The following is a 16575-nucleotide window of genomic DNA, read 5'->3' as shown; positions in this document are numbered from 1 at the left end:
TCAGGTTGCCACTGATATATTCTTTTTATAATTCTTATAAGTTTTGGTTTTGAATATTAGCAAATAGTTTATATGATCATGATTGGTCAAGAGACCAGGGTTTACAGAAGTGGCAGTTGATGTCATTTATTTTTCGATAGATGACATTGACCAAACTACTTTCTGTAACCAATGTTAACAAGATGGCAGCAATCTAACAAAAAACAGCTGAACTTTATTGTTTATACTTACGAATTCTGTATCTGAACTTCTGGTGGTTTTGATGATGAATTTTCAATGGCTAAATATGACTTTGCTACAAGTTCTATCAAATGATCACACAAAAATACATAGTCTCCTTTCTTACTCCACAAGTCTCCATTTTGTTGCTAAAACATAAAAGCACATAATCTATATATGTAACAAGCCTAAATAGGATGAATATAAAATTCATGGAATGTTATGCATATTGTTGAACCAATCTCTAGTTGTTTTTTTATGAATAAGTTACACTAGATGACTCTGAGTGAACCAGAATAAATGAATTGGTTGTTACGGTGACATAATAACATAAACAATAGGATGTATGGACATAATAGGAAGTGTACAAATTCAAAGTCGTCAATAGAAATAATACAAATATATGACATTTTAAAAGAATGAACCTATTTTTGATTTGAAAAGCCATTTAACATTTAAGCATTTTTTTCTGAAAGTTTGATGAACTTTTATATCTATTCCAATTGTAGTAAAGTGTTAGATATAACTTATCCCAGTTTTGAGCATACAAATTACTTAAAGGCAGGATCATAAATATCATTTATATTGAATGAGTAGTTTTCTTACGTCAAATTTTCTATTTTAGAAACAGTAACTGCCATGTATTTCTGGTCATTGATATCATACACTGAGATCATGAATGTATAATTTATATGAAAATGGTGGAAATCAGAGAATTTTTCATTTAAGTTGTTGACCACAATGATAAATTTTCTATTTTCATAGGAAATGGTGGTCATGTTCAATGGAAATAGACACAACCTATCTATTACAATAATGACAGGATATCACAAAAACAAATGTATTAATTTTCGAAACTTATTGAAAGTATCTGTTTTATTTTGTCTTATAACAGTCTTTCCATTTATGACAGAGGGCTCTTCCAAAGGTTCTTGAACATGCTGGAAATATATTATTGTCAACATATAGCTTCCCATCTTTACATAAATAAAATATTTGTTCTATTAGTTATCATCTACAATCATACAAGAATCCCTATTTGTTTGTAGATTGTTATCTTTTATGTATTATTGATGATTATATTTCAAACTTTAGTTGTATGAATAAATGAAAATATAAAGTATAACAGGGATTTTGTCAATATTAGCTTTAAAAAAAAGCTTTTGACTCTATAATCTCATGATAGTTACCTTCTGTATATGAATAGCTATGACACAATCCTTGAAGGGGCTGACTGAGATTCTTTGTACTTCTGAGAGAGGTATCATGTATTTTATCATCATGGTTCTGTGATCAAGGAAATGCATAAATCTTGTTGTCATTACTAGTAACTGGTCTACAAGCTGTAAACAAACAAAAAAATCAAGTTAGCAACTATACATTTAAAAACTAATTGGTTTTGTAATGCTTCTTTAAGGATTGTGTGAATTTTTATCATTTAAACTGTTTTTTATTCCATTCAACAAACTAAATAATCCTATTCACATTAGAAGACTATGAAAGAAAGTCTTTGGCACTTTCAGAAAATAATCTCAAAAGGAAAAATATAAAAATCCTCATTTTCAAGTGATTGTATATATTAGAAATGACAAAAATTTTGAATCCCTATTGCTGAGTCCCCAACCATAGTACAATTTCAGAAACTGAAGAATTTAAGAAGATTGCATTGTTTCTACCCAAAATGTAAAAAATGTCACATCATTGGTTGAATTTTTTAAGTATATGGTGCAAAAAAATATTGATTTGCAGTATAAACAAGCAGTGTTTACTAACAATAAAACTATAACATATCCATGAATAATCTTGTATTGAAAATATCATTAACTAAAATATATTGTGTATCAACATTGTTATACAAAGGCAACAACCAATAAGATAAATATGAAAACAATTTCGTCACAGACTGAAATTCTTTAATACACATTTTACAAACCTTTCCATTAGCCCTGTGGATTTTCTTCACTAAGTGAGAGAATATAATATGATGATCTTGAATTTTATCTGCCATTTTCTGCCATTGTGGATTTTGTCGAATATTTTGATAGTCTCCCTTGTAAGGCACTGGTACACTGTAAATACAAAGTAAACAAAAATGTATTAACAGCTATAACCAGGCACCTGATAAATTCCTTAATTAGTTCTAGAAATAAAAAGATTGTTAACCAGAATTTTCATGTTATGATTTCATGCATGTTGTTTGGATTCCTAATATTACTTTTTTCATCATCTTGCAAATAAAATTCCTAATGCATGTTAATTTTATTACAGTTTACTTTTTTAAATGAACTCTGGTTTAATAATAATCTTTATTTCAAGAGGGTATGCTCAATTAGTACAAACACTATTCTCCCTTGAGGCCCTCACACTCCACTCACAATGCAATTCACACAATTTCTTCATAACAAAGATAAACATAAGAAAACATAAATCAAAATTGATACATAGTCATTTAAATAATTCCTGGATTTTCAAGTAAAAACTTAAAGCAGTTTGTTTTAAAAGTATTTATGTTTGACATATGTCTTAGTGCTTCTGGCAGTTTATTCCATAAAGTTGGGCCAGAATATGAAAAAGATCTTCTAAATGCGTTTGTTCTTGCCTTTGGTATATTAAGTAATTGGGTAGTATTTGATCTAAGTTGCATTCCATTTTTATTTGTAGCATAGGAGATTTTGTTAGACAAATATTCTGGGACAGATCCATATAAACATCTATGAACATATAAGGCCTTGTGGTAAATTACACGATCAGTAAATCGAAGCCATGATAACTTTTTAAACATTGTATTAGATGGGGTATCATAAGGAAGTTCAAGAATAATTCTAGCTGCTCGTTTTTGAAGTTTATCTAATCTATTTGTATTTTGGTCACTGGTGTTTCCCCAAATTGTACAACAGTAATCCAAAATAGGGAGAATATAACCATTAAAGTATAACTTTCGTGTTTCTAGGGGTAGGGATTTCTTTATCCTAGACAAAAGATTTAGTGATTTTTGTGCACAAAATGTCAATTTGGGCTGTCCACTCAAGATTTTCATCAATAAAAACCCCAAGGAGCTTTTCACAATTAACATCTCTAATGTGTGAGTTACCAACAGTCAAATTAAGAACATGGTCTGTTTTTGCTAGTTTCTGTCTAGAACCAATAACCATAGATGTAGTTTTTGTTGGATTTATATACATCTTATTTCCCTTGCACCATTCTTCAATTCTTTCTAAATCAATTGTAATGCTGTCCTGGATGGTATTGAGACTACGACCTGTGCAGTGAATGGTAGTATCATCTGCATAGAGGTCTGCTTGAGATGAGGTTATATGAAGGGGCAAATCATTAATGAACAATAAAAATAAAAGGGGGCCTAATATGGAGCCCTGAGGTACTCCAGTTTTTATTTCTAGTGCCCTTGACTTAATTGTCCCATTTTCCACTTGTTGGAATCTATGAGATAGATATGATTTAAACCAGTTACATGATAAATTTGAAATTTTGTAGCACTGCAGTTTTTGAAGAAGGATAATGTGATCTACCAGATCAAATGCTTTTTTTTTAAAATCTAGGAAGATAATACTTATAATTTCTCCATCATCAATGGCTTTCAACCACTGATCAATAAGTTTTAGTAAAGCAGTATGACAAGAGTGGTGGCTTCTAAATCCAGACTGACTTGCATGAAGGAGCTTATATTTTAATAGATATCGGTATAGGTGTTTGCAGACATGCTTTTCAAAAATCTTTGAAAGAGTAGGCAAAATAGATATTGGTCTATAGTTGTCGACAGTATCTTTAGGACCCTTTTTATGGCTTGGCATGACACGGGTATTTTTAAGCTCTGAAGGAAATATACCAGCAGTGATACTCCTATTTATAATATAAGCTATTGACGGTGAAATAACTTCTGATGATAATTTAAGTATGCAGGGACTGATCTGATCAATGCCTGTAGCTTTTGCAACATTTGAATTGCTAAGGCAGTCCTTAACTTCTGCAACTGTAATCAAGGGGATGTAAAACCAAGTATCTTGAGGTACTTTTGCTGCTACCTCCTCATAAATCTTATTACTATCAAATTTGTACGATTGAGATGTTGATAGGTTATCTTTTGGGGCAATATTTATAAAATGTTTGTTAAAAGCATCAACTATATGCTGAGTTTCTGTGATAACACCATTGTGTGTCTTAAGTTGGGATGGAAAAGGAGAACTTTTAGTTTGGTTGAGCCCCTTGACATATTTCCATAATTCTTTTGGATTTTTAGCCTGTTCAATAGATGTTTTATAAAATTTGTTTTTTGCATCATCTATCATATGTTTAACAAGAATGTGTCCATAGTACACGGATGCCCCACTCCCACTATCATTTTCTATGTTCAGTGGACCGTGAAATTGGGGTCAAAACTTTAATTTGGAATTAAAATTAGAAAGATCATATCATAGGGAACATGTGTACTAAGTTTCAAGTTGATGTAACTTTAACTTCATCAAAAACTACCTTGACCAAAAACTTTAACCTTAACTTTGCACTATCATTTTCTATGTTCAGTGGACCATGAAATTGGGGTCAAAACTATAATTTGGCATTAAAATAAGAAAGATCATATCATGGGGAACATGTGTATTAAGTTTCAAGTTGATTGGACTTCAGCTTCATCAAAAACTACCTCGACCTAAAACTTTAACCGGACGGACAAACGGAGGCACAGACGGACGGACGGACGAATGGAGGCACAGACCAGAAAACATAATGCCCCTCTACTATCGTAGGTGGGGCATAAAAAGCAAGATATAAAACTGCAGTAAATGTTCTCAGCTAACAGAATATCACAAGCATTGAAATCAGACTGAATATATGTATATTTACAACAGTATGAATTATGGAGCAACATTACAAGTAACCATAAAACCTGACAATGTTAAAATCCTTACGTTTGACTATAAGTAGGTTTCCTATCTTTAAACAGTTTGCTGGCAGTAAGTTTTTCTCTCATCTTGTACCTCTCAGCTTCATCAAATTTCTCTCTATACTTCATGCACTAAAACATAGATTGATAATTTTCATATACACCAACTGCAGCCTTGAACTTTATAAATTGAGTAAAATGATAAGCTTCATATCTATACTATTAAACAAGAAGACCTCATTTTGTGTGTCGCTTCTCTTCCTTCCACAATAAATTAATAATCATGCCTCTATGTCCTATAGGTACCATGCATAGTCACATTTGTCATCCATTGTTATGATTATTCAGATTGCATTATTTTGGGAGAAAATTTAAACTTGCACATGATTAACATATGTACTTGGAGAGAAGGCAATCATTTTCGTGTTAATCTACATGTATACCATGATTATACTACTATAATATATAGAGACTCTATATAATTATAGCAGTGATCGCTGTGGAGAAGAAACTTGGAATTGGTAGCAATTAATAGCAAATACACTTTATTTATAACATGCATATGTTCATAGTATACAGAAGGCTTCAGACCACAATTAATTTTCTTTGTTCGTGGTCTTGGAATATAGTTCCCAATTATTATGTGGAGTCATGCTTCCTAAGTATTCTAGATACTGTTTTCTTTGAAATGTCTACTATTACAGGGGTCATATCAGTTGCATATATATTAAAATATTAAGTAAAACATGTGGACAAAATTCATTGTTGAAAGTGAAAGTAGAGATTTAACTAAATTGAAAGTAGGGTAGAAATTAGCCTTAGTCATTCATTCAAGATTCAAATCCTACCATTGGCATATTTATAGTGTTCTCAAAAGAAATGCACTGATGGATTGTACTAGAAGCCTATTTCATTAGAATAATAATTGTCTTTAAGCAGTTACATTTTATTTCATGTTTGAAGCGGTGCTATTATTTTAATTTAATTTGACTTTTACCAAAAAATGCATTGTGGCAAAGGGGGAGAATAATTGTGGTCTGAGCCCAGAAACGTGAAAATAATGTAATTTAACAGAAAGGAAACAAATAACAGACTTCGGAAAAAAGGGAGAGGGCTTTTGATACCTTTTCTTAAATTCTCCAGACATAAAATGTTCTACAAAAATTTATCCTACAATAGTTTTCAAGCTGTTAATGTCCACGATTTTGCAGGTTTGTTCCAGTAATCTTTTAATCTAATCAAATTTTGACTGATATCAGAATTTTTAATATCCAATTGAAGTATAAATTCAATCAGAAATTTCCCAATAACATTAATAAATTAATCAAGTAACTGTTTCACTTTTCCAACAATAGCTATATTAATTGCATACACATAATATCACTGGGAAAATAAGATCAGTTGCTCAATAGGCTTGAAGTGAGGTCAGATATTTCCTATGTATGGAGAGGGCTTACATAGGCTTTGCGTGTGCCCAATCCAATTAAATTTATTTGAAAAATATACTGCCCAAACTTTTTTTTTTCCCTTCACCATAAGTCTTCACAAAGGTACAGTAGCTTTATAATAGTTACCCTCCATTTATGGTGAATATCTCGTAACTGATCAGATGTCGTTGAGAATAATGGTGAACACTTAGGCCAAGTTTTCTCCAATGGTGACATTGATGGTAGGCCAGACTTTACACGTAACAGGAATCGTTTCTTCTGCAAAAAATAATAATATTTTACATACATATATTTTTAAAATTATATAAAGTAAAACCTGTCCATTATAGCAAAACACACCATATAACACCATACTTCCCTGCACATAACAATCAGACAGAAAAATCATTTTTACTACAACTTTTATACCATGTTTAATATGGTACAATAATAATAAGAAAACCAATTATCTTGAGACTGAACCACCTAAATCTCATAAACAAATTTTTGTATTTGTTCTCCTGCATAAGTTATAGACAAAGCCACAAGTAAGGTCTAATGATTTCCGAATTTCTGGTACTATTGAATTAAATTAAACATTTACCAAGTTTGTACCAATACTGCTTCAACATTTTACGTTAGCAACGTCATTACCTCCCCTGTAACTGTATCGTATGCCTTTAAAATAATTTGTGGCCAATTAATTTCAAAAAAAGATTTTTTTGTAAAAATTAACAGATGCTAATGACAGACTACGGACATCAAGTGATGAGAAAGCTCACTTTGCCTTTTGGCTAATTGAGTTAATAATGATTCAGTATTAGGTGCATACACTGCATCAACTACTTTTATATCATTATAAATAAAACAGTATTCATGAAATAAGTTGTGTGAAGTCAACACTTGATACAACACAAAAACAATGTCAGAGAAATTAGTTCTTGACAAAGAGGACTGGGCAATAATGCCCTTATTTGGCCCAAATTTAAGTGCAAATTGAAAAATCACCATCAATTTTTATAGATTTACTGTGGACATGGACATTGCAAAAGATTGTTTCTTCTGTACTTTAGAAAGACTCTACTTTAAAAAAAAACTTCTCAGAGGAAAAGACAAAATCTACTAAAGAACATTCTCCCACCTATTTTACTGTGTAGTGAGGCATGATTTTCAAATGAATATACTTTATGAAATCTACTCCAAAAAACAATATCCTGCTTATATTATAGTGATGTGTGGCATGTTTTTAATGATGTTACACAGTACCTACTCCTAAAAGAACAACAGCTTGCCTATATTTGTGTAGAGTGGCATGCTTTTGTATCAGCATGTAAGGTATTTGGACTGTTTCAATACTTAGATATAATTAGTACAGTTTACTATACTTTTGATTTTATTTTTATACCCAAATTTCCAGATCTAAAACAAAACTGGTTTGACCCACCCGTTTACATATTTATTTATGGATATGATTTTTTGTGGATGGATCCAGATCTAAAACAAAACCAGTTTGACCCACCCTCCTACAAATCTATTTATGAATACAATAAAATCAATCTATATTTAACAGTCAATAAAGAAACGTGCTTAGAAACAGTAAACATGTTTTCAGTGAAACCAGGAATTACAAATTAAAGTTATGACGGAGGTAATTAACACCTTATCAATAAATAGCAAGTGGAGGTAATTATCGACTTTCATATCGTGTAAACATTCAAGTGACCTTGAAAAAGAAGTCGAGTATATGTGAGTTTGTCTAAATGTGATGTAACATTAATCAGAATATGATATAACATGTATCAGTATTGCAAATATTGCCAAATATGGAGATGTACAAAAATTATAGAAAAAAGGTTTTCATTTTACTGTATAATATGTCTTAGGTTATAGATGGATATTTCTGTGTCATTAGGTCTCCTGTGAAGAGTTGACTCATTTGCAATAATAATTACCACATCTTCTTATTTTAAGGCTTGTATTTCTGGCTAATTTTCGTAACTTTTGATTCAGTTAAAATATTTCAAAGATAATATTAAGAACATTCTGATCTTTGGTCCAGTTATTGATCTCAATCCAAACTTCTATTATATAGAAACTTACCAATGCAACCCTCAAGAACTTAACAATCTTTGGTCCAGCTATAGATTTAAATTTACGTCTGTATTCTTTTCTAACTTTCCATCCATTGTGATATTTATGAATGACACCAACAGCCCACAATTCCAGCTTCTCCCTCTTAAGCTTTCTCAGTAACACACGTGCCTATAAATATCATATGAAATAATTCAATTCATTTCAGGTAAAACATGAAATTTCATATGATGACAAAGGCATGCCCTCAAATTATATTGTATACTAGCATATGAAAATAGCTTACTCATTAAAACCTCCTGCTCACATAAAAATCATTAAATATCTAACAAGACAAACAAAATGCAGTTGTGAGAATACAATTTTCATACAGAAAACTGTATTATTTTATCGCCTCTTAAAATTTTGATATATCCCATCTATGTTTTATGTCAATTAATTTACTGTTGTTTTAATGTTTGAATATAATTCTTGTTTTAGAATTATAATAATTCCTTTAAGACAATTTGTTCCATTAAGGAGATACATGTTTAAAATGTTTTTTCCTTAATTCAAATTTAATACTTTAAGAAATGTTTCAATTTAATACTTTTAGGCAATCCCTAATCACAGATATTGTCAGTGTCAACAAAAAGTTTATAAATAACTGTTGCATGTGACCTTTGATTATTCTCCAGCTTTTCTCGTTTGTTGACAGTCTAGATTAGATATATAAAATCAGTATTGAATAATGCCAAGCACTAGACAAACAAAACCCCTAGGAACAAACAACAATCAATGAAAAAGAAATGTTGAACAAAACAAACTACTCTTTAGAAGTAATACTAAATGCCCATGAAGGGTATTGTTTTTCACCTTACAGTTAGGGCCTGATCATCAGTTTCCAAAGAATTTCCCTCAAAACATTGCGAGGGGACATCTTACACATGTAAAGTGATTTTTTTTTACTCCATGTTGAAGGCCTGACTGTGACTTTGAGATAAATAACAACAATAAAAGCGTTGTTCCTTTGCTTTTTGGTTTGATGTTTTGCTGGACTGATGGTGTGACATGGAATGATACCCAATATACTTTCTTTTCTTTACTATGTCTACTCCACTTGAGGCACCCAATTAAATTTATACTTGATGGTGTGACATGCCAGTAGTGGAAGTTACAAACAATTTTGGAGTAGAATGCTGCTTAATGCGTGTTTATAAATATTCTCTATAAATATGCAATACTGCAATAATTGCTCCTATGTATAAATCATAATTGCTTCTAAAATTTTAACCAAGGATGTCCACTCAACACTCATAAAACTTTGTGATGAGTGGACAAATGTTCAACAAAAATAAGTTACCACACTTCATCAATTCACAAATCTTTAATGTCAAATTTTACTGAAACCTGATCAATAATTTACTAAATTTGGATTAAAAATTTAAATAAATGACCCTCATATCAATTTGTTACATTATTTTTTATCAAACATTAAAATCTAACTTTGAAATTTCATTTCTTTTAATATTTTCACAAGCTAAGTTGTTTACATAAACAATGTACTAATTTACAGACAAAAAAAAACTGATATTTATCATTCCTATTACCTTTAAAAAAAGAGTGAAAAGTATTCCTGAGTTTAGACAATGCAAACTTTTCAAAGTGATTATATTTTGCTATTATGGTTTCTCTGCACACTAATTTAGAATGTATATGCATAAAGATCAAACTGTACAATATTTGATTTAAATAATTTACAAACCTTCCATCCTCTAACATAGCATTGTAGCACCAGACTTGCTGCTTTTGTTCTTTGATACTGTTTCTTAGCCTGTAAAAATGTAAAAGTACATAATTAGAAATAGTTTTTCAGGCTTTATATTTAAAAATTGACAAAAAGCACAAAAAGAAGCTGAATTACATGTAAACAAAAAGGAATATTTTAAACATGGAAATCCAACACTTTTACAATAATTAGCTTAAGAACAAAAACAAAAATATCCTAAAGCACAATGCTTGATATATCATAGTTAGGATTGTGCATATTTTTAGTCAGAAAAAGATTAAGAACATCTAATGTGTAGAACTAGCTGGATGTAACCCTGTTTCTTTTAATTACTTTTTTCTTAGTTAAAATAGTTTCTCAATAAACCTACCCAGAAACCTCTGAATCGACAGGAAATTATAACTTGACTTTTCTTCATAAGCCGATAGTAAGTCCTCTGCTTCCATCCTTTGTATATTTTTTGTACCATTGTAGCCAAATCATGCATTTTCTGACGCCTCCTTTCTTCAATGTCAAATAGCTAAACAAACAAATAAAATCAACTTAGAGTTACATACACTTCCACCACAGAACATATTCTTTATGATGTGTAAAAAGAAAAGATCTTAAATACAAGTTTAAGCAAATATATATATTAAAAAAAAAAAAATGTAAAACAAATAAACATCATATGCAATGGGTTTGTCTATCATAATCCATTCCTTTTCTAATTTTTTATCAAATATTCGATATGCAATTATTTGAAAGATGTTAGATAGATCAGCTGTTTTTTCTTTAAAATTCTCATATATAAATTGGTGGATTATATTTTGAAGATTTTGGTACAACTTGTAATATATGCCAAAATTTACAAGCCCACAAATAACTTGTTATACAGTATACTAGTTGAAAGTTATTGAAAATAAAATAAAAACTTATAAACTAAAGTAGCATACCAGTTTTGGATTCTGTATGAATATTTTTGTTTTACCAAAGGCATATTCATCAACAGGAACATCTTGAGCTACCAATATTAATCTGACTCCTTCTTTTGGAGCACCATGCCATGAAGGCCAAGTCTCAGGAGCCAGCATTTTGTAGCGAAATAAAAATTGTTCATAAATTTGACGGAATGCATAACCTGCTCTTCTTACTCGTACATTTTCCATTAACCTGTAAAATACACACAAATTTTAATACAAGATTCCTATCTTTCATGGTATGATCTACTGCTGACTCATCACAATTAAAATGTTCACTTTTGGACTGGCTGCTGAGAGTTGAATTTGAAGAAAAACAGGGTGGTCAATTAATTTTATATCTTTAAGAAAAGGATAAGAAATAATATAATTAGTATAGGGTTCAAAGGAATTTATAACAGAAACTTAATTGAAAAGGACATAAATTCCATCTTTAAATGTCTAGGTCAATGACTCATATTAAGTTGAAGACACATGTCATTCAGGTGAAAATTTACATGACTAAATTAACTATGCAGGATATGTTATATTTCACAGATTCAATAATATATTGGATACAACTAGTATATTAAAAGGCTCAAAGTTCAATTCAAATATCAACATCAGATGTAATCAAAAATCCAGTTTTAGTATAAATGTCAAAACAAAGGTATCTTTTAATTAAAAACAGTTTGGATTTAACAGCTTGAGGTGAGGATAATATTGAAGAAAGAAGCAACAACCAGGTGCTCCACAGGGCGCAGCTTTATACGACAGCAGACGTCGAACCCTGAACAGTTGGGGCAAGTATGGATACAACATTCAAGCTTGATACAGCTCTGAATTTGGATTGCAATCAAATTTTTGACATAATATGAGTTTCTGACACAAAACAAATGTCAAGATCTTACAAATCTATTGCGCAATATTGTGCAATTAAAGATTTCTTCTTTTAACTTTTCAATAATTTGGAATTTGAGAAATTTGAAGAAAAAAAATTGAAAACAATTACCACCCTCCTTTTTTGCAATTAGTCCAAAACCTGACATTACTTTTTACATAATATACAAGTAGTGTAAGAGAGTTAAATCCAAACATACCCAACATTGTATGTTAAATGTTTTAGAATTACCACCCTTACACTGCTTTTAAATTGTCTAAATTGTCCATTGACCAGAAATTACAAGTTTTTCTCCTTTTTGTCCCTAATACCGAAATATTTTGAGCCATAACCTCCCAAAGTCAATACAAACCATCGGACAAGTGGCTAACCTTGCAGACTATTATTGTTTGAAAACTACAAAAATGATTATTTTGGGCCCCCTTTTTGGCCCCTTACTCCTAAACTATTGGGACCATAACCCCCATTATTCCTACATATTCGGGAAAATTAATCCCAAAGTGAATCCCAGCCTTCCCTGTGTTATATGGAAACTTGTGGTACAACCTGAGGTAGCATGGATTGGGTAGATATTTTTATTACGTAAAAGTTTACTTGTAAAATCATTCTATTAGTTGGAGCCAGGGGTTCCAGCAGGCGTACACTGTTTGCAATACTTTTCTTTAAAAATTTTATTCAAAGATAGATATTTGAGAATCTAGTTGATAAGTAATAAAATTCCTACCCTAAATATCTGACTTGATGTTCCACAAGCTTCAAATCAAGCTGGCCGCTTTTCTTAAAATCATTTGGCTGTAAAATATCAACATTTATACTATAAGCTAATGACATACTGCTACATGATACATAATAGGTATCCAAAGCTAATATTCATTATACAGTACCATGAAGGATAAAATTTTCAAAAGTTTTCAATCTATTAGAAACTGGTTATGAATTTCCTTAATACACACCACGTTTGTAAATTTCCTCTTTTTTATGTTACAAAGGTAACTATGTTTTGTTTCCTAACCATATCTTCAATCTATGTTCACCAAGCATTCTAAATGTGTTTGAATTCAAACATGTTGATGCTCTTATACTTTATGTTATTTTCGCTTCATGTCGTAGATTTGAAAAGTTAAAGTTGACTCATCTGCACTCATATCACATCTTCTTATATCTATTAAAATCCCATTAAGCTTTAAAATGACAGTGCACTAATTCAAAAACACCAAACAAACCTTGATGCATCTAATATAGTTGGGACTCTTTGATAGCAAATTGTCCATTAATTCTGTTACTGAAGCCTATAAAAACAAAACATTTTTTTTTTACGATATTACAAACATTTATTTTGTCATAAGTGCAGGAACATCTTGCATGCAGAGAGGGGCCATGCAAAAGTAGTTGTAACTATCAACATTCTTTTAAATCAATTCAATAGAACTTGATCATCGTATCAGACCCATTTAGTGTACGATAATGTTCTTTTTACATATAAATTTTATGTTTGAAATTTTTATGGTCATAAGATAAAAACACTTGAAACAGAAAGTTTCAGTCATAATTAAAGTTTCTGAAAACATGAAGTTGGATGTCTGGCAGTCAGACAAGCTCCCACATGTTACAAATCACAACTGTCCAGCTGGTGAACAAATATGAAGTAAATATGTTGAGTAGTTAATGAGGAAAAGTGTGATAAAATATTTGTTGAAATCAGGTCGTAGGTACATAATTTCAGTAATTTTCGAACTTATAAAGTTGAATAAAATTAAAAGTTTTCTTCACCAATACGGATAGATTTCCCTTAAAAGCATTTTGCCTGTGAGTCAATTTAATGTTGAAGATGCCTTTTATATAATTATAATTCAGTTTTAATTGGGATAAATCTGTATGTCTTGTTAAATTTTTCAGACTTGACCTTAAGATATTATTACCTTGAACTGTGACCCTGCTGTTGGAGGTCGTTTCCTGGATTTGAGCTTTGGGTCTCCCTCAGGGAAAAAGCTTGGCAACAATTTATGTTTACACTTGAACATGGCTTGAGACAAATCTCTAAACAGGAGATCATTGTTTTTGTCAATAAAACCATTCACTTTGTAAACAACCTAAAAAGTAAAATCACAAAAATACTGAACTCAGTAAAGATAGAAAAATATTTTCATGTACTTGCAATCAGAATGGATGATTTTCGTGCATATTTGATGCGTGTATGAACAACTTCCAATTTGTTTCATAAAAGAATAAAAATATTCAATCTGTTTCATAAAAGATTAAAAACGTTCAATTTATTTCATAAAGGATTAATCTACTGTAAAAGTATCATAATGCAAAAGACATTGATGTTTTGTTAATGATAAAAAGTTCTTGATGAATTTTCAACGTTGAGCGAACTTATATTCATATCAATGGACATAAAAGAAATTAATTCTTACACTTCCAGCAAAATGTTTTAATCTGAACACATCAATATCCAAAGTTTTGTCTGACTGATTTTTTCTGCATCCTCGACTCTCATAATGCAGGTGTGTGGCACAGCTGACATTCATTTTCTCCAGGAATGTCATATCTGTTACGTTCCCAGGTCTCATACATTCTTCATCTAACATGGCTAATATACCAGTGTTAGGCTAAAAAACACAAACATTCAATATCAGCATATCTAACAAGGCTAATATACCAGTGTTTGGCTAAAAAACACAAACATTCAAATATCAGTATATCTAACATGGCTAATATACCAGTGTTAGGCTAAAAAACACAAACATTCAAATATCAGTATATCTAACATGGCTAATATACCAGTGTTAGGCTAAAAAACACAAACATTCAAATATCAGTATATCTAACATGGCTAATATACCAGTGTTAGGCTAAAAAACACAAACATTCAAATATCAGCATCTAACATGGCTAATATACCAGTGTTAGGCTAAAAAACACAAACATTCAAATATCAGCATATCTAACATGGCTAATATACCAGTGTTTGGCTAAAAAACACAAACATTCAAATATCAGCAAATATATAACATGGCTAATATACCAGTGCTAGGCTAAAAAACACAAACATTCAAATATCAGTATATCTAACAAGGCTAATATACCAGTGTTTGGCTAAAAAACACAAACATTCAAATATCAGTATATCTAACAAGGCTAATATACCAGTGTTTGGCTAAAAAACACAAACATTCAAATATCAGTATATCTAACATGGCTAATATACCAGTGTTAGGCTAAAAAATACAAACATTCACAAATATCAGCATATCAGACAAACAGAAATATAAGACTGGTAGAATACTACCTAATGTGGTTAATAAACCAGTACTGAGCTTAACACAGAAATATCTAAATATAATAGTATTACCAATACCCCATATTATGAACTACCAAGACTAATTAAGATACAACTACAATATAATTCAGCCAAAATAGTAGGTCAAAACATAAAAATAACTATCTCTTTCATGTTTATAATATTTCCACAATAATCATAAATTTTGATAGTCATTTTATAATCTAGTACCAATTACATTCTAATCCCAAAAATCTTAAATAAACTTTTCTTGTTATATTACATATTCCAAGCTAAAATATATTCCTTTTAGCACAACTAAAAACCAAATATTTTTGACAAATCATTCATAGTTTCTGACGAACAAACTTTACCCTTCTAACTAAACCCTAAATCTCAACTTGAAAGCTGGGGAATGACAATAAGGTCAAGGTCATGTGACATTGACTGGATGAGAAGTTGTCACCATAAATAACCTCCTATAAATTATTGGTAGAATACACTTATTTAATGACAGATTATTTAGATATTGCAGTTATCTCTATAATAGTGCCATCTGAAAAGTAAATTGCAAGTCTCATATTAAGTACTGAACACAGCAGGCAAGATAATAAACAAGAGTGCACACGCTGAAATGTCTCGCCTTCTATACTAATCATTGATATTATGTTGATAGTCCTAAGTATAAAGCTAAGCTTTATTACAACTGTCACGTAAACTTAACATTAACCAAGATAACTAAACAAAGACCAATGAACCTTGAAAATGAGGTCAAGGTCAGATGAACCATGCCAGGCAGACATGTACAGCTAACAATGCTTCTATACAACATATATAGTTGACCCATTACTTATAGTTTAAGAAAAATAGACAAAAACACAAAAATTTAACACTGTGCAATGAACCGTGAAAATGAGGTCACGGTCAAATAAAACCTGCGCAACTGACATAAAGATCATAAAATATTTCTATACACCAAATATAGTTGACCTATGGCATACAGTATTAGATAAAAAGACCGAAACTCAAACACTTAACTTTGACCACTGAA

The 16575-nt window shown here is 30.7% G+C and overlaps 1 protein-coding gene across 7 annotated transcripts in view; it reads right to left on the bottom strand.

Moving 5' to 3' along the window:
* LOC143064361 (unconventional myosin-Ia-like) overlaps positions 1–16575 on the bottom strand; it is a 67392-nt gene that overhangs the window by 5423 nt on the left and 45394 nt on the right. For all 7 annotated transcript variants that reach the window (XM_076237129.1, XM_076237136.1, XM_076237132.1 and 4 more), the window contains 13 exons: positions 14659–14853; positions 14161–14331; positions 13465–13530; positions 12966–13033; positions 11338–11554; positions 10773–10922; positions 10379–10447; positions 8644–8805; positions 6691–6822; positions 5142–5248; positions 2153–2288; positions 1410–1562; positions 232–368 (listed from right to left, as the gene is read on the bottom strand). In XM_076237129.1, coding sequence (XP_076093244.1) covers positions 232–368; positions 1410–1562; positions 2153–2288; positions 5142–5248; positions 6691–6822; positions 8644–8805; positions 10379–10447; positions 10773–10922; positions 11338–11554; positions 12966–13033; positions 13465–13530; positions 14161–14331; positions 14659–14853 — 1763 coding nt within the window. The remainder of the gene's footprint in view (positions 1–231; positions 369–1409; positions 1563–2152; positions 2289–5141; positions 5249–6690; positions 6823–8643; positions 8806–10378; positions 10448–10772; positions 10923–11337; positions 11555–12965; positions 13034–13464; positions 13531–14160; positions 14332–14658; positions 14854–16575) is intronic.

The sequence above is a fragment of the Mytilus galloprovincialis genome, chromosome 2 (genome assembly GCF_965363235.1).
Source record: "Mytilus galloprovincialis chromosome 2, xbMytGall1.hap1.1, whole genome shotgun sequence".
Taxonomy (NCBI): domain Eukaryota; kingdom Metazoa; phylum Mollusca; class Bivalvia; order Mytilida; family Mytilidae; genus Mytilus; species Mytilus galloprovincialis.
This window is presented reverse-complemented; position numbering and strand designations above follow the sequence as displayed.